At 43.2% G+C, this 25782-nt stretch overlaps 1 protein-coding gene across 1 annotated transcript in view; it reads left to right on the forward strand.

Annotated features, from left to right (window-relative positions):
• The window catches only part of LOC137341480 (mucin-2-like), a 336358-nt gene that overhangs the window by 302409 nt on the left and 8167 nt on the right, over window positions 1–25782 (forward strand). The window contains 11 exon segments of the mRNA XM_068004585.1: window positions 42–73; window positions 2659–2718; window positions 10047–12995; window positions 13108–13340; window positions 14581–14764; window positions 14938–15154; window positions 17007–17191; window positions 18998–19067; window positions 20518–20618; window positions 20782–20813; window positions 22860–22970. Coding sequence (XP_067860686.1) covers window positions 42–73; window positions 2659–2718; window positions 10047–12995; window positions 13108–13340; window positions 14581–14764; window positions 14938–15154; window positions 17007–17191; window positions 18998–19067; window positions 20518–20618; window positions 20782–20813; window positions 22860–22970 — 4174 coding nt within the window.

Consider the following 25782-nt stretch of genomic DNA (forward strand, 5'->3'; position numbering starts at 1 on the left):
GAATTTCTAAAACTATGATATTTAAAATGTTCTTGTTACAGTGTCTGCATTGATGGAAATATGAATTGTACAGGTAATTATGTTTTTAAATACATGGGCAACATAAGTAATATATAATGAATGGTTACTCAATGATATTATTGTTACAAACTTTCAATTTGTTTCTTTAGCACAACCCTTTAATGTTCTAAATCACACACAAGGAGTGGCAGTTACAGTATTGTGACATTGCACATGGCTTAATCTAGATGGCAAATTGCCAATCTAAACAGTACTGTAGGGTGTAACCTCTGATGGGTCACCGGGTTTAACTGATGAATAGCTGAGCCATACAAACAGGGAAGATGCCAGGTTCAATTCTTGACCTATGCTGAATTATCTGAATGCAGCCACCATGGGCACTAGAATTGGCTGTTGCAACTATGGGTAGGGTTGCCAACCCTCCAGGATTGTCCTGGAATCTCCAGGAATTAAAGATTAATCTCATGGACACTGCTGTCGGAGAAAAATCATAGTGCCATTAAAAAAAATTGTGGTTTCTTTCATTTTCTTCGAACACTTTTGTTTATTAAAATATTGGAGCTGGGGGAAAAGGCGGTTTGACTGGGCGGGGTGGTTGGAGGCAGGAGGTCATGTGATGAAACTTCCGGGAATATATCCAACCAGAGTTGGTAACCCTACCTGTGGGTTAGGGAGGGGAAATTAGCTCCTCATTGCTTTCGTCCAACAAGCCTTGCTGGACGTGCATGTGTGTTTATCCCAGGCGAGGACACTCACTGACCAGGCTTACAGATCCAGGTTATTCCACGGAACTGCACTGCAACAAAGAGTCAAGGCCTTCAGGAGAGGAGAAGAGGGGAATGGAGGAAATTATCAATTCTACTTATTCAACAGTCGAAAATTTAAAAATCCCGCACCAAGTATTAAAGGAAAGCACGTAAATAGATTTGGCACCCTATATGTTTAATGTGCCATGGGCATCCACATTTAGAAAATTTGACATTTGCGTGAGATATTGTGACAAAGGACATTTTTCTTGCCCCAACTTTCTCCTGTTCTGTCTTGAAAGTGGCTGATTTCTCCCGCTCCCTATCCCAGGGGCACTGAGTCCAATCATTGTGCCCAGCTGAGCTTTGGGCATTTCTGGTCTGTAATGCCCAGGACTGTGCCATCTGATGCCATTACACACTGAGCCTTCTGTGGAGTCTAAGGGACTCCTTACTAAAATGTACAGTCACTGTCTAAAACCACAGATTATCAAGTTTCTTCTTAAAGTTTCATTCCTAATCACAGACAAATATAATATTCCAATAATTCATTCTTAACATTCTTTTATCACAAAACTATTCAATACAATTAACATTAAATGTTTATTTTTTTCTATTTACACTTGGAGGCACTGCATAAATATTAGAAATTAATATTTGTTGAATGACTGAACTTCACGTGTATTGTTGCCCACAAAATTTGCTTGTGTTTGTCCAAAGAATAGGCTACAAACCATTACATGAAAACATCAGCAACGAGCACACAAATGCCATTTAAAATAATCTTCAGGATCAGCAAATAAACATTAATTTAATGCTCTTATTTAAAGAACTACATTTTACTATTGAATACCTTTGAGACAGCTGTAAAGGTATTGCAATCTCTATAACAATCCTTATAATATGAATTCATTTTAACATGATTCTTTGGAGAAACGTTGACATGTAGCTTAATCTGATTTATAAGGTCCACATAGATTGTTTTATTATGTTATACCTCCAAAGCAAAACTAAATCAAAGGGAAATGACACTTTCTAGCCTTCAGTACAGTATATTAGTGTACAACGTATCCGAGTTAAGCTTTCATTGTGGATAGCGATTCAAATAGTGGCCATCTTGACTGGGCCTATTGGTAAAAGCAAGTGAGGCAACTTCAGTGCCTCATTAATGAATTAGAGAATTTTGGGAGCATTGTCTTAACACCAAAAAGTAGGAACGGTAAGTTATTAATTTTCATTGCATAAATGTAACATTATAGATAAATGAATGCTGGAATTAGGTGTGGCTAGAGTTTCAGAATGCGAGCCCCTCAGCTGAACCATGCGCAGTGAGGAAGGCTGAGAGTAGGTAATCTAGAAACATGAGCATTAGCTAATAGGAGTGTTAAAAAAAATGGCAGAATCACCTTTTTATACTGCATATTAATTTCTCTAAGTGGTACGTAAAGCATCACGTGGCCTTCCATGAATGCTCCTCCTCAATGTAATACCCGCGTCTAAAACATTTGCTTAGACAATGAAAGTGTCTGCATGGGTATCATGAGTGTTACATCATGAAGCTGCCACTTCATCTCTGTGGAAGCAAGTACCCACCCTCAAATCAGAAAGTGGTGATATTTTTCACATCAGTTCACTGTTTAAATGTTATATGATATTTATACAACTCACGGTCCTGACAGAACCTAACCTTCTGCTGACCATACTGTTCATGCAGCAAATACTTTGACCCACTCAGCGCATATGCATGATGTAACCTTAGCTTAGGTAGTGTACCATTTCATCCAAGAGAACAATTATTGTAAATGCTCTTAGGACCTAACTCTTGCAATTATCAAAAGCTCAAACAGTGCAGTGAGTTTTCTTTTATTAAAAAAATGTTTTTGCTCTTTAGAATTCACTACAACTGAAATGTCAACAGCCACAAGTCTTCCTACAAGCACTTCAACTTTTGGTAATAGCATAAAGTTTTCTTATAATAAAATTCAGCTAAGAATCTAATGTACAGTTGCAGAAACACAGATGTTTGAGTGAAACGTAAACATTTTATAAACAGCCTTTTAACCCGGGTCTGGGCGCAGTGTATGACATTGCATTGCCTCCTAACCCTATATTAACTAACGTTTGCCTATTTGACAACAGATCCTGCACTTCAAAAGGAATCCAGTAGTGATAGGCTTTGGGATGTATCAACATAATAACCTACTGTATAAATGCCAATATGATCAACAAATTCAAAAAATGTCATTGTGTTAACCAAAGTGTGTGGTTAAAATCAAATGAAGTACTTGGCAGCGATGGTTGATGGTAAGAACGAATGTGCAAAGAACTTAAATAGCCCCAAAATGCTTCACAACCAATGAAGTACTTTTAAAGTACTTGTCATTGTTCAAATGTAGGCATACACAGCACAATTTGCACACAGCAAAGTCCCATAAACAGCAATGAAATAAAGGACCAGATAATGTTTATTGTGAGGTTGGTTGAGGGATAAATGTTGGCCAGGACACCGGATGAACTCCCCTGCTCCTCTACAAGTAGTGCCATGGGATCCTTTACGTCCACCTGAGAGGTCAAATGGAGCCTCAATTTAATACCTCATTCAAAAGACAGGCATCTCCAATAATGCAGCGCTCCTTCTGTACTGCACAGAAATGTCAGCCTAGATTATGTACTTAAGTGTCTGAAGTGGGACTTAAGCCCATAACCTTCTGACTCAGAGGCAAAAATGCTACCACTGAGCCAAGGCTAACAATCAATAAAGTAAATCACCACTAGAATGGAGTATAAACCCACTTACACATCACCTGTTCAAATGTTGCTTGAAGGCTTATTTTGTAGTAAGCTACTGCACTGGAGGCACTAGCAACAGCGCAGGAAGAGAGACTGCATTGTCAATTACCACCGCCATCAGTTGAACGGTATAGATAGACAGTCAATATTCCCCAACTCAAAACAAATTGCACCAGCCACAGCATTGTACCCCACAAGACACATTGGGCAGGATTTTCTGCTTTAATTATAGCACTTTGGTGGCAATAATAGTGCAGTCTGGGGCATAAAATTGGCCAGAAAGCCATTTCACCAGCTGCCCACCATTTCTGAGTAGGTGGTAGTGATGAAGTAACATCATCCATCACATTTTCCGTCATTACCACCATAGCAATGGTGGACAGTAGTAACACCAGCATGTCATTGCCTTCAAAGGTTGCTAAGGACCAAGAGAGACCTTTTAAATTTTAAATTCATGCCTCAAGGGATGGAATTGTGGCAATCGATTTAATCGTTCTCTCAATTAATCTTTCAATGTCTCTTAATTCACATGTTAGGAAAATAAAAATACATAAAGAGAATGGAAATATTTTTGACTAGGCTTTAGTACTAGTATATCAAGAAGGGTATACAATGATGGAGTAAATTTACCATGCCCACAACACTGGCTTCTAGATATTGTTTGTGTACCTGTCCAGAAGTGCCAGGTACTCACCAGCAACTGATGAAGTGATTATTTTATTTCTGTCCATCACTAGTTTTATTCAGTGTTAGAGAAACCAGGTACCTGGAAGGATCATGTCTCAGCTGCTATTGCTTGGGTTACCTGTAATTGCTTTGTACATGGAGAGTTCAAGACCCATAACACCACACCTGGAGAGAAGGACTTGGTGTAGCTGGCCAAGTTTGAAAGGACCATTCAGGTGATGAGAGGCCTTTAATCTGAAATGAACCAGATAGGAAGTAGAAACAGGATTACAGGGAGATTCCTATTTCCTTCGGTTCAGGGACGACTGTAAAATTACATGGGCTTTGTCAAAACTATTTTGTTAACTGACTGGTTGCTCTGACGGCTATGTTCCATTTGTCCCTTTTTCTACTTCACAATGAATGTCAGTTGGCTAGGTCGGTAGTGCTTACCCCGGGGACTAGACAATTGTGGGTTTAAGCCCCACTCCAGGACTGGAGTGCATAATCTAAGCTGAGTCTTATCTAGATGTTGCAGCTGTAAATGAGAAGACGACAGGGTTGGTATTGTGGAAGGTTGAGATTAAATGGGTTGGAGGACCTGCTTCATCCAAAACTGTCTTGTGGCTCAAAAAAAATTTTTAAAAGTGGGGTAAAAATTCCACTTCTGTGCTCAGTCCCTCTTAATCACACTCATGGATCGCAGGCTGGCGAGTGCAGAAGCAGAATTTTTATTGATCCTCTTTGCGGCTTAGTTTTTTTTATTGAAAAGGTTGAAAAACTTTTCTTTATCTGCAGTGGAAACAGAAACCACAACTCTGCCCGGCAGCAATGTTTCCAGTGTCATATCTGAACGAAGGGAAGTAATACCCTGAAGATTATCAAAAACAAATGTTATTTATCTGGTTATTTATTTAAGTGATTGGGTATATATAGCAAAGCACGGACATACTCGAGCCATAAAAAAAACACGTCTGCATGTGTAGTTCTTACATAGTTAATTCATAAGAAATTCTTGGGGAGGGGGGGTTCTGCTACACCCCTCCCACTTCCTGATTTGCACCAGAAGCACTGACACAGAAATTCTCCCCCGTCCGCCTTTTGTTTTCAATATCAGTAAATCAACGTTAATCTCCTTTCTCCTTAAAATAGAACAGCTGAGGTCATTACAGGAAATTAATGATTTTTAAAATTTTATTTAAGGCACACCGACTACATCAAGCAGAACAGCAACCACAAGTTTGCCCAGCACTACAGGTTAGTAACTGATTTACACAAAAGAAAAGGAAGGAGTAGATTTTAGGAATTGGAGCATCTGATAACCAAGCTTCGTGTGACAGGCATGCATGCCAGCAATTCAGGCACAGAGATCAGCGCACCGCCTCACAATTAACTTTCACGGATGGAAAATCCTGCCGGTTGCATTGACCCCAATGCCTGAATTCCCAATATATGTGCTCCTGCACCAGGACCCCCCCCCCCCATATATATAAAATTATTCCCATAGTCTACGTCCATACAATAACAGAAAATGCTGGAAATTCAGGCACTGAGCTCCGTTCCCACCCGTCTTATCTTTGCCGACTTTCAAGTCGGTCGAGGCTCCCGCTACAGGCAGGCGGGGACCTACTTTAAACACAAAAGTCACAGCCTGATAACATCGTCGGCGCTGTGCTGTAATCTTGACTGAAAACTGGGGGGACGGGAGGGGAAGTCCCGCACTGTCTGCGGGCCGACAGCACAACCACGGCGGGAGGAGCTGACTGGCCAGAAGAGGTCACGGTAACTTTTCAAAAATTACTTTTCTCAGAACTCCTTGTGGGCCAGGAGGAGCAGGAGTGCTCCCCCCCTCAACCCAAGTCATGCAAGGAATCCTTGGGCTTTCCCAGCCCCCCCCCCGCCCCCCCGATCACATCTACACCCCTCCCGATCCCCTCCAGCCTCTGCTCCCATTGACTGCCGAGGACGTTCCCACGGGTCCCTGACTGGGCTCCAGCTAGTGGATCTGACCGGGTGCCAGGCGAGACTCTGGGAACTTTTATGTTAATGTGGCCCTACCGTTTAGAACATTCAGGAAATTGTAAGTAAAAGCCAGTGTATGTTGAAGCTAATAGACATATTAAGAAAATGACGGTATAAATGTCACATTTATGGCAATAGATAACTATCCATAGCAGCTTATAACCCAAGCAAAGGTGTTCAATTTCTTTCATGTACAGCCTTTAGAGATTTGTTAAAGCTCAGTGTGGTACTTACTTAGACTTCAACAACAATAACTTGCATCTAAATAGCACCGTTTAACAAAGAGAAACATCACAAGGTGTGACTAACTGACAAACTTGATTGAATTTTTCCAGGAGGTGACAAGGAGGATCGATGAGGGTGGCGCAATTGATGTAGTCTACATGGATTTTAGCAAGGCTTTTGACAAGGTCCCACATGGCAGATTGGTCAAAAAAGTAGAGGCCCATGGGATCCAAGGGAATGTGGCAAATTGGATCCAAAATTGGCTCAGTGGCAGGAAGTAAAGGGTAATGGTCGACAGGTATTTTTGCGACTGGAAGGCTGTTTCCAGTGGGTGCCGCAGGGCTCGGTACAAGGTCCTTTACTTTTTGTGGTATACATTAACGATTTGGACTTAAACGTAGGGGGCATGATTAAGAAATTTGCAGATGACACAAAGGTAGGCCGTGTGGTTGATAGTGAGGAGGAAAGCTATAGACTGCAGTAAGATATCAATGGACTGGTCAGGTGGGCAGAAAAGTGGCAAATGGAGTTCAATCCAGAGAAGTGTGAAGTAATGCATTTGGGGAGAGCAAACAAGGCAAGGGAATACACAATGGGAGGATACTGAGAAGTGTAGAGGAAGTGAGGGACCTTGGAGTACATGTCCACAGATCCATGAAGGTAGCAGGACAGGTAGATAAGGTGGTTAAGAAGGCATATGGAATGCTTTCCTTTATTAGCCGAGGCATAGAATATAAAAGCCGGGATGTTATGCTGGAACTGTATAAAACACTAGTTAGGCCACAGCTTGAGTACTGTGCACAGTTCTGGTCACCACATTACAGGAAGGATGTAATTGCACTAGCGAGGGTGCAGAGGAGATTTACGAGGATGTTGCCAGGACTGGAGAATTTTAGCTATGATGGCAGATTGGATAGGCTGGGGTTGTTTTCCTTGGAACAGAGAAGGCTGAGGGGTGATTTGATTGAGGTGTACAAAATGATGAGGGGCCAAGATAGAGTGGATAGGAAGGACCTATTTCCCTTAGCAGCGGGGTCAATAACCAGGGGGCATAGATTTAAAGTGATTGGTAGAAGGATTAGAGCAGAAATTAGGAACATTTTTTTCACCCAGAGGGTGGTGTGGGTCTGGAACTCACTGCCTGAGAGGGTGATAGAGGCAGAAACCCTCAACTCATTTAAAAAAATACAAAGATGTGCACCTGAAGAGCCATGACCTGCAGGGCTACAGACAAAATGCAGGAAGGTGGGATTAGGCTGGGTGGCTTGTTTCTCAGCCAGCGCGGACACGATGGGTCGAATGGCCTCCTTCTGTGCCATAAATTTTCTATGATTCTATGATTCTAAGGTGCTTCAAACAGGAAGAAAGGAGTTAAGGGAGGTGACCAAAGACTTGTTAAAACCCATCTCTAATGGAGGCTTTTAAAGGTGGGAAAAATAGAGGGGCTGGCGGTTTTAGCAAGGGGTTTCAAAGGGTGAGGCTGAGATGGTTGAAGACCCTACCGTTAGTAGGGAAGGAGGATATACAGAAGGCCAGAGTTGGAGGACCAGAAAGCATAGCAGGGTTGTAAGGCTGGAGGAGGTTGCAGAAGAGTAGGTGCAGCGAGGCTGCGGAGGGATTTCTAGATGAGCACAAAGATATTAAATTTGATGCTTTGGGGAACCGGAAGCAAGTGCAGGTCAGCAAGGATGGGAGCAGTGGGTGAGTGGGACTTAGTGCAGGTCACGACGCAAGCAGCCGAGTTCTGGTGAGGTTGGAGTTTATGGACGGGTGGAGTCAGGAGGCCGCGAGGAGGGCATTACAGAAGTTGAATGTAGGCATGACAAAATTGGGCATGAATGTTTCAGCAGCAGCAGGAGTGAGATAGAGGCAGAAGTGAGTGGTTCTACAAAAGGGAAGGGTGGATCAGGTTGATCTCAGTTCTGAGTCAAAAAAAGGATATCAAATTTGCATAGGGTCCAGATGAGCCTGAATAATGTTTGCCTGTGTGTGTCCAAGTGGATGAGTGAGTGAATCAGAAGATAATGAATAAAAAGCAGAGAACACTAGCCACGATCTTGGGGAAAGACTCCGACTTCACCTGCCCCCATTCGCTCTATTACCTTTAAGCCGATGATCTCAATGACCTCCCTTCATAAGAAGTCATTCAGCGCTGCTTTGGCGACCCCCTTCTGTCTGCTTACGCTACCTCCTGCTATGAGCAGCCTTCTCCTGGGAGCAAATGTAAAAGAACACATGCTGGAAAGAAGGTTGTGAGAGAATGTGAATGCTACCCAATTCCCAAGGATACTAGTCAGCTCCAGTGAATGTACAAACATGTCGCATTAAAGAACCTTGTGCTGGCTCAGTACTTGGTTCTTGTTACTTGCCACACCTAAAGGGTGACATTTGATATGCTAAATGTACAGTGTAAGAATGCGAGTAGGCCAGTGCATTTAGAAAGTTCACTACATTCTCTCACTGTGACGGTGCACCAAGGTTACAGTAAAGATCGATAAAGCTGCTTTGCAATATTGCAATTATGTTTGCACAGTTACCTTGGCAACCTTGTACAGCCCAAAATATTTCCTCCTCAACACACCCTCTAAATATAATAAACTGTTCTCACATTATTGGGCAAGGTCAGCTCAGTGGGGCGCGGCATTATCAGGCCCAGAGAGTCAAAGAACTGCTCACCTGCATTTTTAAAAGATAGAATTACAAGTAGAGTTTTTTAAACCCTTGAAGAATGTTTCTAGGACCTGGGGAAAAGCTTTCTTCCTGTGGGTGAAGATGAGGATTGTGTTCGCTATCAACTGTTGAGGTATAGCCCCGATTTTGAGGCAAAATTAGGGTTGTCCCAGCCCACCACACGGTTGTACATGTCCAGATGGCACAGAGAGTGGAGCGCACTGCATCTTGTGTTAGAAACTCCCCCCTTACTTCGATTAAGCTATCGGCAAAGAAAAAACTTGCCCAGAAAGTATGGCCTCCAGCATGCTTGGCTGGCACAGAAGCAGCTCACGATAGGAGAGGACTATATGGTGGTAGAAAAATGGACTAATTGTTCACAATGTCACAGTGGAGGCATCCCTTTGTTGCTGAAGAGTAAGAGTTGCAGCTTTTATCTATTCCTATGTATCCGTTTTTTTTTTGGGAGGGTGGACGGATCCATGCTTACAATTGTATGGACGAAGACAACGAGGCCTGCACATGCCCGAGACACTGGCCCCAACAACCCCCAGGTCAGGTGCACTGGGACATGGGCACACAATGTCCTCGGTATGATTTTGCAATACACGGAGGCTGTATGCAAGACCCCACTGGTGGCATGGAGCCTCACAGAATTGGGGCTACAACATTGGTTATATAACCATTCATAAAACAAAGCTCTTCTAGTCTATTACTTCTAATGTGACCATTCTCGATTGTAAATATCAGAGTTAGAGTTAAATGTCATTATTTGGTGGACTAGATTTCACATATGTAATAAACTGGCAGGGTTGTCAGACATACTCAGTTACCTTTGGAAAAACATTTTGTAATCATTCTTTCTATTCTAGTTATGGTTTTGTCTATGTTTTTCATAACCTACAGATCAGCACTGCAATGGTGAATGGTCTCTGTGGTTCAATGAAAATACACCAACTCTTCGAAACACAGCAGACACTGAATTATTGAACCAAATGCACAGCCCTCTGTGTCCTTTTTTTCCTTATCAAATTAGCGCCATTCAATGTGAAGCTCTCAAATTTCCTCAGCGTCCAATAAATGAGATGAAAGATAACGTGACATGTGATAAACAAACAGGACTTGTTTGTACGTATAATCAGCAGATTTCCGAAGGTCGTTTAATGTGTTTGGACTACAGGATAAGAGTTTGCTGTGAGCCACCCTTAACAACCACAAGTCATACCACTGAGACAACACCTATGACCACAATCCAGACGCCTACCAGCACAAGTACTACAGTCCAGACCTCACCGACCAGCACAAGTACCACAGTCCAGACAACACCAACCAGCACAAGTACCACAGTCCAGACAACACCAACCAGCACAAGTACCACAGTCCAGACCTCACCGACCAGCACAAGTACCACAGTCCAGACAACACCAACCAGCACAAGTACCACAGTCCAGACCTCACCGACCAGCACAAGTACCACAGTTCAGACAACACCAACCAGCACAAGTACCACAGTCCAGACAACACCAACCAGCACAAGTACCACAGTCCAGACCTCACCAACCAGCACAAGTACCACAGTCCAGACCTCACCGACCAGCACAAGTACCACAGTTCAGACAACACCAACCAGCACAAGTACCACAGTCCAGACCTCACCGACCAGCACAAGTACCACAGTCCAGACAACACCAACCAGCACAAGTACCACAGTCCAGACCTCACCAACCAGCACAAGTACCACAGTCCAGACCTCACCGACCAGCACAAGTACCACAGTCCAGACAACACCAACCAGCACAAGTACCACAGTCCAGACCTCACCGACCAGCACAAGTACCACAGTCCAGACAACACCAACCAGCACAAGTACCACAGTCCAGACCTCACCGACCAGCACAAGTACCACAGTTCAGACAACACCAACCAGCACAAGTACCACAGTCCAGACAACACCAACCAGCACAAGTACCACAGTCCAGACCTCACTGACCAGCACAAGTACCACAGTCCAGACAACACCTACCAGCACAGGTACCACAGTCCAGACAACACCGACCAGCACAAGTACCACAGTCCAGACAACGCCGACCAGCACAAGTACCACAGTCCAGACCTCACCGACCAGCACAAGTACCACAGTCCAGACCTCACCTACCAGCACAAGTACTACAGTCCAGACAACGCCGACCAGCACAAGTACCACAGTCCAGACCTCACCTCCCAGCACAGGTACCACAGTCCAGACCTCAGCTACCAGCACAGGTACCACAGTCCAGACAACAACTACCAGCACAAGTACCACAGTCCAGACAACACCTACCAGCACAAGTACCACAGTCCAGACAACACCTACCAGCACAAGTACCACAGTCCAGACAACACCGACCAGCACAAGTACCACAGTCCAGACAACACCTACCAGCACAAGTACCACAGTCCAGACAACACCGACAAGCACAGATACCACAGTCCAGACAACACCTACCAGCACAAGTACCACAGTCCAGACAACACCGACCAGCACAAGTACCACAGTCCAGACAACACCTACCAGCACAAGTACCACAGTCCAGACAACACCGACAAGCACAGATACCACAGTCCAGACAACACCGACCAGCACAAGTACCACGGTCCAGACAACACCGACCAGCACAAGTACCACGGTCCAGACAACACCGACCAGCACAAGTACCATGGTCCAGACAACACCGACCAGCACAAGTACCACAGTCCAGACAACACCTACCAGCACAAGTACCACATTCCAGACCTCACCGACCAGCACAAGTACCACAGTCCAGACAACACCGACCAGCACAAGTACCACGGTCCAGACAACACCTACCAGCACAAGTACCACAGTCCAGACAACACCTACCAGCACAGATACCACAGTCCAGACCTCACCGACCAGCACAAGTACCACAGTCCAGACAACACCGACCAGCACAAGTACCACAGTCCAGACCTCACCGACCAGCACAAGTACCACAGTCCAGACAACACCGACCAGCACAAGTACCACAGTCCAGACCTCACCGACCAGCACAAGTACCACAGTCCAGACAACACCGACCAGCACAAGTACCACATTCCAGACCTCACCGACCAGCACAAGTACCACAGTCGAGACAACACCGACCAGCACAGGTACCACAGTCCAGACAACACCGACCAGCACAGATACCACAGTCCAGACAACACCGACCAGCACAAGTACCACAGTCCAGACAACACCTACCAGCACAAGTACCACATTCCAGACCTCACCGACCAGCACAAGTACCACAGTCCAGACAACACCGACCAGCACAAGTACCACGGTCCAGACAACACCGACCAGCACAGATACCACAGTCCAGACCTCACCGACCAGCACAGATACCACAGTCCAGACAACACCGACCAGCACAGATACCACAGTCCAGACCTCACCGACCAGCACAAGTACCACGGTCCAGACAACACCGACCAGTACAGGTACCACGGTCCAGACAACACCTACCAGCACAAGTACCACTGTCCAGACCTCACCGACCAGCACAAGTACCAAAGTCCAGACCTCACCGACTAGCACAGGTACCACAGTCCAGACAACACCAACAAGCACAAGTACCACAGTCCAGACAACACCAACCAGCACAAGTACCACAGTCCTGACCTCACCGACCAGCATAAGTACCACAGTCCAGACAACACCGACCAGCACAAGTACCACGGTCCAGACAACACCGACCAGCATAAGTACCACAGTCCAAACCACACAAGCATGTTCACCGGATCCTAAACCCACTTGTCAGAAACCTTTGAGAGTTCCCAGTGAAAATGGTTGTGAGAAGTGGGATTGCTACTGTAAGTATCATTTATCTTTTGAATTGATTACTATTATTTAAAACACTTTTTGAATCATTAACTGGTCTGTTTTTACCCAATACATTATTTTCCTATACATATTTTCTTGCAGGTGAATGTAAAGTATGGGGAGACCCACACTATCTCACATTCGGTGGTACTCAGTATGACTTCTTTGATAACTGCACATATATTCTTGTGGAAGAACAAATTCCAAAATACAATTTCTCAATTCTAGTAGATAATTATTTTTGTTTCCGTAATGTGCCCATGTCTTGTGCAAAAGGGATAATCATGTCTTACAATGGAAGTGTCATAACCATTACAAGTGGGGACATTGGCCTGGTAAGTAGGAAGAACGCGGAGAGGCAATATGAACTAAATGGTATAATTTTAAAGGGGGCGCAGGAACAGAGGGACCTGGGGTTGTATGTACACAAATCTTTAAAGGTGGCAGGACAAGTTGAGAAGACTGTTTAAAAAAAAGCATATGGGATCCTTGGCTTTATTAAGAGAGGCATGGAGTATTAAAGCAAGGAAGTTACGCTAAACCTTTATAAATCACTGATTGAGGCCCCAGCTGGAGCGTTGTGGCCAATTACCTGCACCACACTTTAGGAAGGATGTCAAGGCTTTAGAGAGGATGCAGAGGAGATTTACTAGAATGGTACCAGGGATGAGGGACTTCAGTTACATGGAGAGACGGGAGAAGCTGGGGTTGTTCTCCTTCGAGCAGAGAAGGTTAAGGGAAGATTTAATAGGTGTTCAAAATCATGAAGGGTTTTGATAGAGTAAATAAGGAGGAACCGTTTCCAGTGGAAGAAGGGTCTGTAACCAAAGGATACAGATTTAAGGTAATTCGCAAAAGAACCAGTGGCAAGATGAGAAGAATTGTTTTTTACGCAACACAGGGCTGTGGGGAAAGAGGGATTAATTGGATAGCTCTTTCAAAGAGCCGGCACGAGCACGAATGGCCTCCATCTGTGCTGTTTCATGCTATGATTCTATTCTATAAGTATAGTATATAGTAAGGTATAACAACTAGCATTTACAGATCCATTAAAGTAAAATATGATTTAAGGCACTTCACAGATAGACATATGGAAAATGGATGCCAAGGCAGCAAAGGAGGGATGACTAAAAGCTTGGTCAAAGAGATGGGTTTTAAGGAGGAGGCTTTTGCAGACAATAAAAGGTTGAGAATTGGAGATGTTTAGGGAGGGCGAGACTCAGGTGGCTGAAGGCCACACCAGCAATAATGGGCGGACGGAAAGGGGTGACGCACAAAAGGACAGAGACAGAGGAGCTGAGCATTCGGGAGTGGGTGGGGGGGGGGGGATGTAGAGATAGGATGAGACAAAACTGTGGAGGGATTTAAAGACAAGTACGAGTATTTTAAATTGAAGGTACTTGGTGATGAAGACCCAGTGTAAGTCAGCAAGGACAGGGGTGATGGGTGAGCAACTTAGTGCAGGGTTGAATACATGTAGAAGTGTGTCTTTTTGTTACCAGAAGATATTACATGGAATATATACTGAGATAGTCTGATGATTTAAGGATTTTAACACATTGTTCACCTTTACAGATAACTTTTGATGGAGATATTGTGACTGTTCCCTACAGTTTGAATGGAATTAATATACACTCCATGCATCAGAATATACATATTTCTATTCCTGACATTCAAGCAAACATAATTGCTTTTGGAGATTTCTTTCGAATTAGGTTATCACAAAAATACTTTCTGAATAATACTCAAGGACAATGTGGTATGTGTTATTTACGGCTTCAATCCTACTTATATTATGAAAGATTAAATAAGAATTGTGCGGATGTAAACTATTAAAACTTTCATCATTCACTGTATTAGTGAGGATCTTGATAATAAGACATTTCTCTCAAATACCACAGATATTTCTAACTGACATATTTTTTCTCAAAGGCTTTTGCTTCGATAATGCAGTTGATGAGTGCATGAGAAGGGATGGGGAAATATTGCCCCCCGACTGCTGCCACATTACTGCAAATGACTGGAAGGTTTATGACCCTAATAAGCCATTTTGTCAATTAGCTCCGACAAATTTGCCTTGTACTATTCCAACTTCTCCCCCTCCAACATGCCAACCTGAAGTTACAGTGTGTGAACTACTTTTGGGAAAGTATGTGAATTTCTTCTTTCATATTTTAATTCTATCCAAATAAACACAAGAAAGTAAATTGTAAAGATAAGTATGATCTATTAAAATGTAATTTACAGATGAATTCCTGTTTATGCAGTTGTAGCAGCAATCAGAAGTCTAAATATACATGAGTGGATAAACCACTGCATTGCAGCAAAGGAATGTTTCCAAATCCATACTAGAAAAACAAATGCATATAGTGTAAGGCAGACTGGTTTGTCCTTGGGTATTTTGATTTCATCAGCTGCTATCTACTTCTCCATCAATTGTGCCTTGAGGGATAAGTGAAACTCAAATACTGGATCAGCTGGAGCATTAACTGGAGTGCTCGATATTGCAGCTGATCCTGGTGCTCAAATTTCAGTTTTATGTTGAAATTTCTTTTGGTGCCTCTAATTACTGTGGCTGAGCTGAGCTGAGCTGCATCAGGATTCAGGACCATCTGCATTACATCAGAAGAAATCAGCTGATATGCCCCTCGGTAGTGCTTTGCATTAGGGACTCTACTGAATTGTTGATAAACGTCCTTTTCCAATTCATTTGCTTTAGTTATTGCCTCGTTTTGTTAAATTTAGCCCCTTTTAAGTTACATGTGAGGCTCCTGATCTTTAGTATATCTGAATTTCAGATCATGTTAAGTTTGATCATTTTGGTCACAGTCCCCAGGGGTTCTTCAATTTCAATTTCCTGTACATTGCCAGGGTTAGGATTAATAAACAGTTTAAGATACCAAATAATGTTTGTCTATTAAAGCTATAAATTATTAATTTCATAGAATTTGAATCAGCAAAAATATACATATTAAGTCATGATACTTCTTACCAGGCTATCTTTTCATAAATGCAGGGTTAGGTAATCTATTTGGTCGTTGCTGTGATGCCCAATTTCTCAGTCTTATTTTTACCAAGTGGTAATAGTGACCAGTAGATAAAAATATTTTTCAGCTGATAATATTGATTGTAATACCTTACTGCTGATGGTTCAGGATATAGATACATGAGTAAAATTATCTTTTTTTAAAAAAGCCAGCATGATTTAAAAAGAATATACTTGGTTCCCCTAAAGGATCAATTGGTAAAGGCAGCATTTAACTGAGCCATGTAATCCAGAAAGTCTTAGGTTCGATTTGCAATCTGTTGTTAGGAAGGATCCTGTAATTGGCCTTAGATCCCCTACACTAGGGAGGGGAAAGTCCAACAAAGGTTCTTGCTCCCATTCAAATCAGGAGTGACTCCTACAAGCAAGTGTGTATGTGGACATCAGATGATGAGAGAATTGCATTTGGCTGTGATGCCCCCCCAAGGTCAAATAGCCTGTCACTGGAGAGGTTCATGTATGAAGCACATCCATTTGGATGGGGTGTTGCAGTGTGATTGGTACTTGATGAACCATACCTTGTGCTATAATCAGCACCTGTAGTGGAGGGAAAAAATTTGGTAAAGAAAAACCGTAACTGGTGTCTTGTTCTCAGCAAGATTCCAGACATATAATTAAGTAGTACTTAGCGGGTAGAACAAAGAGGACAACTTTGAGAAATGTACTTCGTTCTTTGAATCTCATCCCTATTCACAATACAAGGTGCCATCTCCCCTTTCCTTATAACTTGGAGGAGAGTTCTATGGTGTAAAGGTCACTGGAATACCAGCATTTGAATATTTCAAGCTGGGAGGGTTACCAGCAACAGTGTGAAATGCACCATACAATTTGTAGACATATTTACCGATGAGCAAAAGTTTAGGGTTTATTATTACTATAACTATCATTTTTAGGAGAACAATTGTCCTTGTACTTTAATAGTCTCTTTAAATACGTTTTATTTTCCACCACATAGAACATTTGAAGATTGCAGGAATCAAAGTCATGAAGATCTTGGCCGCTATTACAACTCTTGTCTCTTTGACCATTGCCATGTTAATTCCACAAAAATTGACTGTTCCAGCCTACAAGCTTTTGCCATTGCTTGTAAAGATAGAGGCATATGTGTTGACTGGAGAAACTTTACAAATGAAGCCTGTAGTAAGTATCATGAATCTATAAAATGATCTACAATAGGCAACCATAGATACTATTGTCCTCATCGATGAGGAAGGTCAGAATAGTTACGAAGATCCTCCTCATGCTTTACACAAAAGGGTTATTCCACATTAATCCACTGAATATTCTTAACTATACCATGAGTTTAGAAAATAATTCATTTATTAAAAGACAGACCCTTTAATTTTACTGGTGACTAGTACTAACACGAAAAGCATTTTAATAATTCCACAGTATTGTAAAGTGATCTTCACCTTTCCTCATAAGGTATTTGGCCACCATATTGAGAAGGCCTTGATCAGAGACTCTTGGGACTCAATTTTAAAACCGAGCCGGGAAGGGGGTGGAGGAGGGGTCAAATTGAGGGCGTAAGTCTTTTATTTTTTTTGTCAGTTTCCCGTCCGACTGACTGGCCTGACGGACAGGCTGGTCTCAGTCGGATGGGAGACCAGCCAGGGAAAGGACGTGTTCAGTTAAGTCTGCAGGTAGGTCTTTGTTTGTATGGATGGGGTGGCGGGGGGGGCATGGATGAGCATCAGTTGGCATGGGTGTGCACAGGGTCGTGAGTCATGGGGGTGGGGGGAGGATCGGGGGTCAGACATGGGGTGGGATGTGTCGGAATCGGGGGAGGATTGGGATCAGGGATCGGAGGTCGCACGGTCGGGGGGTGGGGTCTGTGATCGTTGGGGAGGGGGTGGGGTGGGGTAGGTGCAGGTAGGTTTGTTGGGCCAGGGGGAAGCATTCCTGCTCCGCCGGGCCCACAAGCTGTGCCTTTTTAGGCACCTACCTGTTCGTCTCGCCTCCTTTCATGAGACATAAAACAGAAGGCCCAGGAATCCCAGCCCCCCGGGGTTGAAATTGGGAAGTCCAGAAAAATGGAGGCCCAGCACCTCCTTGAAAGGTTTTAAGGCCCGTCGGCCTCCTGGGAGCGGGTTGGTCGCCCACCCCTCTTCCTGCCCCGGTGAAAACTGGAAATGTGTGGGTTGGGGGCAGGTCTGAAATGGTGGCCATTTTCAATGCCCCCCCCACCCCTAACCCACCCATTCTTCACTTTTAAAATTGAGCCCTTGCTGTTCTTTAAACTCCAGAATGTTTTGTGATGCTGGTGTTCACAGTATTTATGTTTCAAATCAAAACACAGACCTAATTTTAAATGAGTATTTTGTAAATCTGCCCTTCTCAGTGAACATTCCAAAATTGCTGTATCGAGGTACTTGGGAGTTGAGCACTCTAGATCTGCGTTATGGTGATTAATTTTGTTATTGCAGGCAGAATTTCTTAACAGCTGAGTGCCCCATTGGGCAATTGTTCATCTCTCGCATTCCCACAGAACTTTGTACACCAGGAGTACATATTGGAATTTAAACAGCACCTTCCACAATTTTCCAGCCATTTATCATGGCTGCCAGCATTCCTGAATTCCTGATGTGCACAAAGCTCTATGCTGCAGCTAAAGATCTTCAGCTAAAAGTTGGACACTTCAAGGTGTTGCATGCAACCTCCAGTAGCTCTGGACTTGGCAGAAGCAGCCCAGGAAGGGGTACCCGTACCATAATTAAATCTCTAATTAGGTCATAAATACAATATTCAAAATGCCAAGATAGTATGTTTTATAAGTTATTATCATTCCCACATTGTAATTAAAGTTTAGAAAAGCACCATAATGTTTCAGAATTTATTCATGATCATTTGTTAACAGGCTGTCATGTTTTAGTTCCTAGTTGATATTTATAGGAATGCTTTAATGCTATACATTTTTACAACTCACATTTTTGTTTGCTTTTCAAGATTATACCTGCCCTGAAGGATTCATTTATAAACCTTGCGAAAGTAAGGACAATGATCGGTGTGAAAATAAGTAAGTATTTTATACAGTCAGGGATGTACTGAGGATCCTTGTCTCATCAGACAGTTCCAAGAGTTGATGGCATTCAGGCATTGTAAAGGTTTTAATTTAAAAAAATTTGGATCAAAAAGTGTCTTCAAAGGCATTTTGAAAAAAATACACATGTATGACCACAATTTTGGTAGCACAGTTAAGGCATTATGAACCCAAACTACTTCTTAGAATAACATTTTAAAAATAAATCTGTGTCTTTTTTCATTTAACTTGGAAAAACTGAAATGCCAGCGGTTACAATTTAGGCAGCCATTCGAGTCCACCAGTTAGGATATAAATTGATGGAGTACATACCTGAATTGTAAATCTGACTTTTACTAAAATATTACAGGAGCAGTGAAATTAAACAGTCTGCCTGTTTGATACTCAGGTAAAGAGCTGCTCCCCAGTGACACATGCATAGATTTCATTATATAATTATGGCATGTGAGGGGAATAAATATATTCCTACAGTGGGTAGGGAAAACATCATTTATGTGTTACTTACATGATAAGTAATGTGCTCCATCACCAAGACCGCCTACTTCTATCTCCGTAACATTGCCCGTCTCCATCCCTGCCTCAGCTCATCTGCTGCTGAAACCCTCATTCATGTCTTTACTATCTCTAGTTTTGACTATTCCAATTGTCTCCTCGCTGGCCTCCCATCTTCCACCCTCCCTAAACTTGAGCTCATCCAAAACTCTGCTGCCCGTATCCTAACTCGCACCAAGTCCCATTCACCCATCACCCCTGTGTTCGCTGACCTACATTGGCTCCCAGTCCAGGAGCGCCACGATTTTAAAATTTTCATCCTTGTTTTCAAATCCCTCCATGATCCCGCCCCTCCCTAACTCCTGTGACCTCCTCCAGCCTACAACCCTCCGCGATCTCTGCGCTCCTCCAATTTTTGCTCTTGTGCATCCCTGATTTTAATCACTCCACCATTGGCAGCCGTGCCTTCAGCTGCCTAGGCCCTAAGCTCTGGAATTCCCTCCCTAAACCTCTCCGCCTCTCCACCTTTCCACCTTTCTCTCCTCCTTTAAGACACTCCTTAAAACCTACCTCTCTGACTAAGCTTTTGGTCATCTGTCCTAGTATCTCCTTATGTGGCTCGGTATAACGCTCCTGTGAAGCGCCTTGGGACGTTTTACTATGTTGAAGGTGCTATATAAATGCAAGTTATTGTTTTTGAAGAACCAATGACATAAACTTACTTCACTGTCTGAGCCTATTTCACCACTTTTACCCCCACCCCCCGAACACTTTCAGTGGTGAAGTCCACCCCTCCTTGACTCCCCCCCCCCCCCCCCCCCCAAAAAAAAATCAGCATTAATACCAGACCATGAGCAATTCCATCGGCGATCTGCTCATTTAATATGACATTGACAAGCCAGTTTCATTTTTTAAAAATAAACTTCATTTTCAGCGAGCTGATAGTTGGCCAAACATTATACCCTTTGACAGAAGGTTGCTTTTGTCCGAAAGGAATGATGCTATCTGAAAACAAGACCACATGCGTTAGCTCATGTAAGTTTCTTTATTTATTTTTTAAGTTAACTATGGCATGAACTATTTGGTAGACATTAAGCCTTTAATTAATACAATACATATTTAATTAACAATTAAATCAGTTTGCTACATGTGGAAATATAATGCACAGATAGTAATGTTGTATCCCTCATTTTTACAGGTTGCAGAGACAATTCAGGAAATCTAAGAACTGTAAGTGACCATTTACTGATACATGTACATCAGTTCCATATTGTTGTAACGATGATGCCAGTAGCCAAATAGATTTTAGACCACCAGATCACTAAAGATGGCAAAAATTCTGATATCTATTTTATTACATTGAATTTATGACCTGCAGTTATTTTTTCAAATACAACTATGAGAACATCATTCATTGATTGTGTTGCATCCTAACGGCCCATCAGCTGAACGGCCAGTTTCCATGTTGTAATTTCTAGGTAATTCTGTCTTCTTCCATCTATGTAACACACCAGGAACCACAACAACACCTTGAACTCATTCTGTTCTTCACCTATCCTTTCGTAATATAAGTGCAAGCAAGGCCACAGCTACAGCTCCCACCATCCTTTGCACACAGGTGCATAGACTTCTATAGCAGCAAACAGCCACTAGACTTACAATAAAAGGCAGTACATAATAAGAAAAGTCCATTCATTGCATCAAGTTCAATCCGTACCATGGACAATGTACAATTGCGCTTTTATGGACTTTTCCAGGGGCTGGACTTTCACATAAAGAACCACAGCAGATATCGACAATATACAGGAACCTTAAAAACATCAACCTTAAAAATTTTTAACCGAGCTTGATGAACCCTCAGCTCCTGCTTCCTGCTATGTGTATCGATCAAGAATCTCACTGAAAGAGGGACTCCCATGTTCTACTGGTTGGTTCCCTCACACATCAGCCACTGCCTCAGTTCTTCCTTTTCCGGAAGTATTCTGGTTATTTGCCCTGTTCTAGTAGCACTTGATTTGGTAGAAGAAAATGTAGGTCCGTAAAACTAAAATTTCATTGCATTTCAGATAACCGGTGATATACATTTCCAAGACAGATGGTTAGTTATTTCCCCGTGGGTGGGTGTGAAAGGTGCAATGTGCCAAAGTCAGAGTTGAGACGGCAGGGTATGTAATTGGGTAGATGGTGAAGATGTTATGCAGCTTCCCCGGTTGAGCTCGACAAAGTGGACTTGCTTTTATTTGCTGCAGTAATACCTGGAGTATTTCATCCTAGATCTGTACAGTGGCCTCGGGGAACGTGGAGCTTCGCTGCCAGCACCCACTGTATCGGCAGTGAAGTTTATATTTCGTGTCTGTACCCCGAGCATTAAGCCGCACCCAGACACACACACTCATGCAAACCATCAATGTTTGTAAACCATTCGCTGTAAATGCACCAGTTATTACATGAATCTGTGATATTTAAAATTCTAACTATTAAATCGAGTAACGTGGTCCATTTGTTCGTTTACTACAATGTAACCTGACTCCCGTTCCTGCTGTCAGACAAAAGTGTCGGCAACACAACTGCACATGGCTAACAACTTCGACTTTTCGCAAAGTACCACACGGTTCACCTTCAAAAACAATACTTTTCTGCCTAATGGTCAGACATTAATTAAACCATTCAAAAATATCACCCTAAACTTAACATCTGCATTCAAGGAAATATCCTCCGAGGATCACGAAGCCTCCTGCTTTTGGCAGGTTTTTCAAAGAGAATTGTTGCTAGTTACCTTATCCGGCTATTGGCAGAGTAAAACCAAAGATCCTTTCTATTCACAGAGTAAAACAGAGTGTACAATCTTTCTATTTGAGTCCTAGCCGTAATTTAGATCGAGTGCCCATTAAGGCTTACAAGTACTTTTCTTCCTAAATTATTGGTAGTGTTTGTCTAATATGCAACCAGCTTATTATTAAGAATTTTTACTGAGGTCAATGGCAGAAAACCTACCACCATGTCCTCTTACCAGAAGAGCTGATGACGGGCGATTTTCCTGGATCTGTACCCGAGTGCACGGGATCACCTGGACATAGTGAATATTGGACAATCGAGAGGGTGAGAGAGGACCCCCGCCCCTGTAAAGAAAGCTGCTGATTTTCCCATATTCTCTGCGCTCAGGTGATCAAATGTAGACCGGAGAAATCGCCCCAATGACGTTAAATAGAGATTTTATTTTGATTTGTTTGGAAATTGTCAGTTATGTCATTTATTATTTGCATATTTCATTCCTAGGCAGAAGAAAAATGGATTAATCCCACCAATACATGTATTTCTTACACGTGCTTTCAATCTCAAGTTGTGGAACGAGTAATAACATGTGTTAATCAGGACACTTGTAATGAGGTTTGTACCGCGTGAAATTATTGTAAACATCAATACTTGATGAATGAGCATAATATTTGGGAGCATATAAAATGCAAAAGAACCTGAAGTACAAGAAAATATTATAACTTACATAAACTGCTTTTATTTTTCAAGTTATTAAAAACAAATTATGATATTCAACAGCTTGAATTTTTAGTGCCCTTAATGTAAAGGACGCCCCAAGGAAGTGTAAGGAATGCCAACACCAGGCCAGGAAGGGAAAGATTAGGAGGGCTGACCAAAGGCTTGATCAATGAGATGGGTTTTGAGAACATTTTTAAAGGATGGAGAGGGAGGTGGAGAGGCAGAGAACTTAGAGTTATATACAGCACGGATAGAGGCCCTTCGGCCAATCGTGTCCGCGCCGGCCATCAAGCCCTGTCTAATCTAATCCCATATTCCAGCATTTAGTCCGTAGCCTTGTATGCTATGGCATTTCAAGTGCTCATCCAAATGCTTCTTGAATGTTGTGAGGGTTCCTGCCTCCACAACCCTTTCAGGCAGTGAGTTCCAGACTCCAACCACCCTCTGGGTGAAAAAGTTCTTTCTCAAATCCCCTCTAAACCTCCCGCCTTTTACCTTGAATCTATGTCCCCTTGTTATAGAACCCTCAACGAAGGGAAAAAGCTCCTTAGTATCCATCCTATCTGTGCCCCTCATAATTTTGTACACCTCAATCATGTCCCCCCTCAGCCTCCTCTGCTCCAAGGAAAACAAACCCAATCTTCCCAGTCTCTCATCATAGCTGAAGCGCTCCAGCCCTGGTAACATCCTGGTGAATCTCCTCTGCACCCTCTCCAAAGCGATCACATCCTTCCTGTCGTGTGGCGACCACAACTGCACACAGTACTCCAGCTGTGGCCTAACCAGTGTTTTATACAGCTCCATCATAACCTCCTTGCTCTTATATTCTATGCCTCGGCTAATAAAGGCAAGTATCCCATATGCCTTCTTTACCACCTTATCTACCTGTTCCGCCGCCTTCAGGGATCTGCGAACTTGCATACCAAGATCCCTCTGACCCTCTGTCTTGCCTAGGGTCCTCCCATTCATTGTGTATTCCCTTGCCTTGTTAGTCCCTCCAAAGTGCATCACCTCACACTTTTCCGGGTTAAATTCCATTTGCCACTGTTCCGCCCATCTGACCAACCCATCTATATCGTCCTGCAGACTGAGGCTATCCTCCTCGCTATTTACCACCCTACCAATTTTTGTATCATCAGCGAACTTACTGATCATACCTTTTACATTCATATCCAAGTCATTAATGTAGACCACAAACAGCAAGGGACCCAGCACCGATCCCTGTGGTACCCCACTGGCCACAGGCTTCCAGTCACAAAAACAACCTTCGACCATCACCCTCTGCCTTCTGCCACTAAGCCAGTTTTGTATCCAAAGTGCCAAGGCACCCTGGATTCCATGGGCTCGTACCTTCTTGACCAGTCTCCTGTGCGGGACTTTATCGAAGGCCTTACTGAAATCCATGTATACCACATCCACTGCGTTACCCTCATCCACACGCCTAGTCACCCCCTCAAAAAATTCAATCAAATTAGTCAGACATGATCTTCCCTTGACAAAGCCATGTTGACTATCCCTGATTAATCCTTGCTTCTCCAAGTGGAGACTAATTTTATCCTTCAGAATTTTTTCCAATAATTTTCCTACCACTGATGTTAGGCTCACTGGCCTGTAGTTCCCCGGTTTTTCCCTACTCCCCTTCTTGAATAATGGTACTACATTAGCGGTTCTCCAGTCCTCTGGCACATCCCCTGTGGCCAGAGAGGTTCTGAATATATGTGTTAGAGTCCCCGCAATCTCCTCCTTTGCCTCACACAGTAGCCTGGGATACATTTCGTCCGGGCCTGGGGATTTATCCATTTTTAGGCCTGCTAAAACCGCCAATACCTCCTCCCACTCGATGTTAATATGTTCGAGTATATCACAGTCCCCCGCCGTATTTCTATGTCTACATCGTCCTTCTCCATAGTGAAAACAGATGCAAAAAATTCATTTAGAACCCCTCCTACATCTGCCGGCTCCACACACACATTGCCATTTTTGTCCCTAATGGGCCCTATTTTTTCCCTAGTCATCCTCTTACCCTTAATATACTTATAAAACATCTTAGGATTTTCCTTTATTTTGCTCGCCAGTGTTATTTCATGGCCCCTCCTTGATCTCCTAATTTCTTTTTTAAGTACCCCCTTGCACTTTTTGTACTCCTCTAGGGCTTCCTCCGTCTTTAGCCTTTTGTATCTGCCAAAAGCCCTCCTTTTTTTCCTAATCCATTCTCGTATATCCCCTGACATCCAAGGTTCCCTGGAGTTCTTGGAACCACCCTTGACCTTTACGGGAACATGTTGCCATTGTATGGTCTCAATCTCCCTTCTGAAAGACTCCCATTGCTCCGATGCGGATTTTCCTACAAGCAGCTGATCCCAGTCCATTTTGGCCAGATCCTGCCTTATCCTATTAAAATCGGCCTTCCCCCAATTTAGAACCTTTATTTCCGGTCCCTCCCTGTCCTTTTCCATGACCACCTTAAATCTCACCGAATTATGGTCACTGTCACCAAAGTGCTCACCTACTAGCACTTCTTCCACTTGGCCGGCCACATTCCCTAGAATTAGGTCCAGTACCGCCCCCTCTCTTGTAGGACTTTCTACATGCTGGCTCAAAAAGCTCTCCTGGATGCACGTAAAGAATTTTGTACCCTCGAAGCCTTTTACACTGAGTATCCCAGTTAATATTGGGGAAGTTGAAATCCCCCACGATTATTACCCTA

Source organism: Heptranchias perlo, chromosome 24, assembly GCF_035084215.1.
Source record: "Heptranchias perlo isolate sHepPer1 chromosome 24, sHepPer1.hap1, whole genome shotgun sequence".
Lineage (NCBI taxonomy): Eukaryota > Metazoa > Chordata > Chondrichthyes > Hexanchiformes > Hexanchidae > Heptranchias > Heptranchias perlo.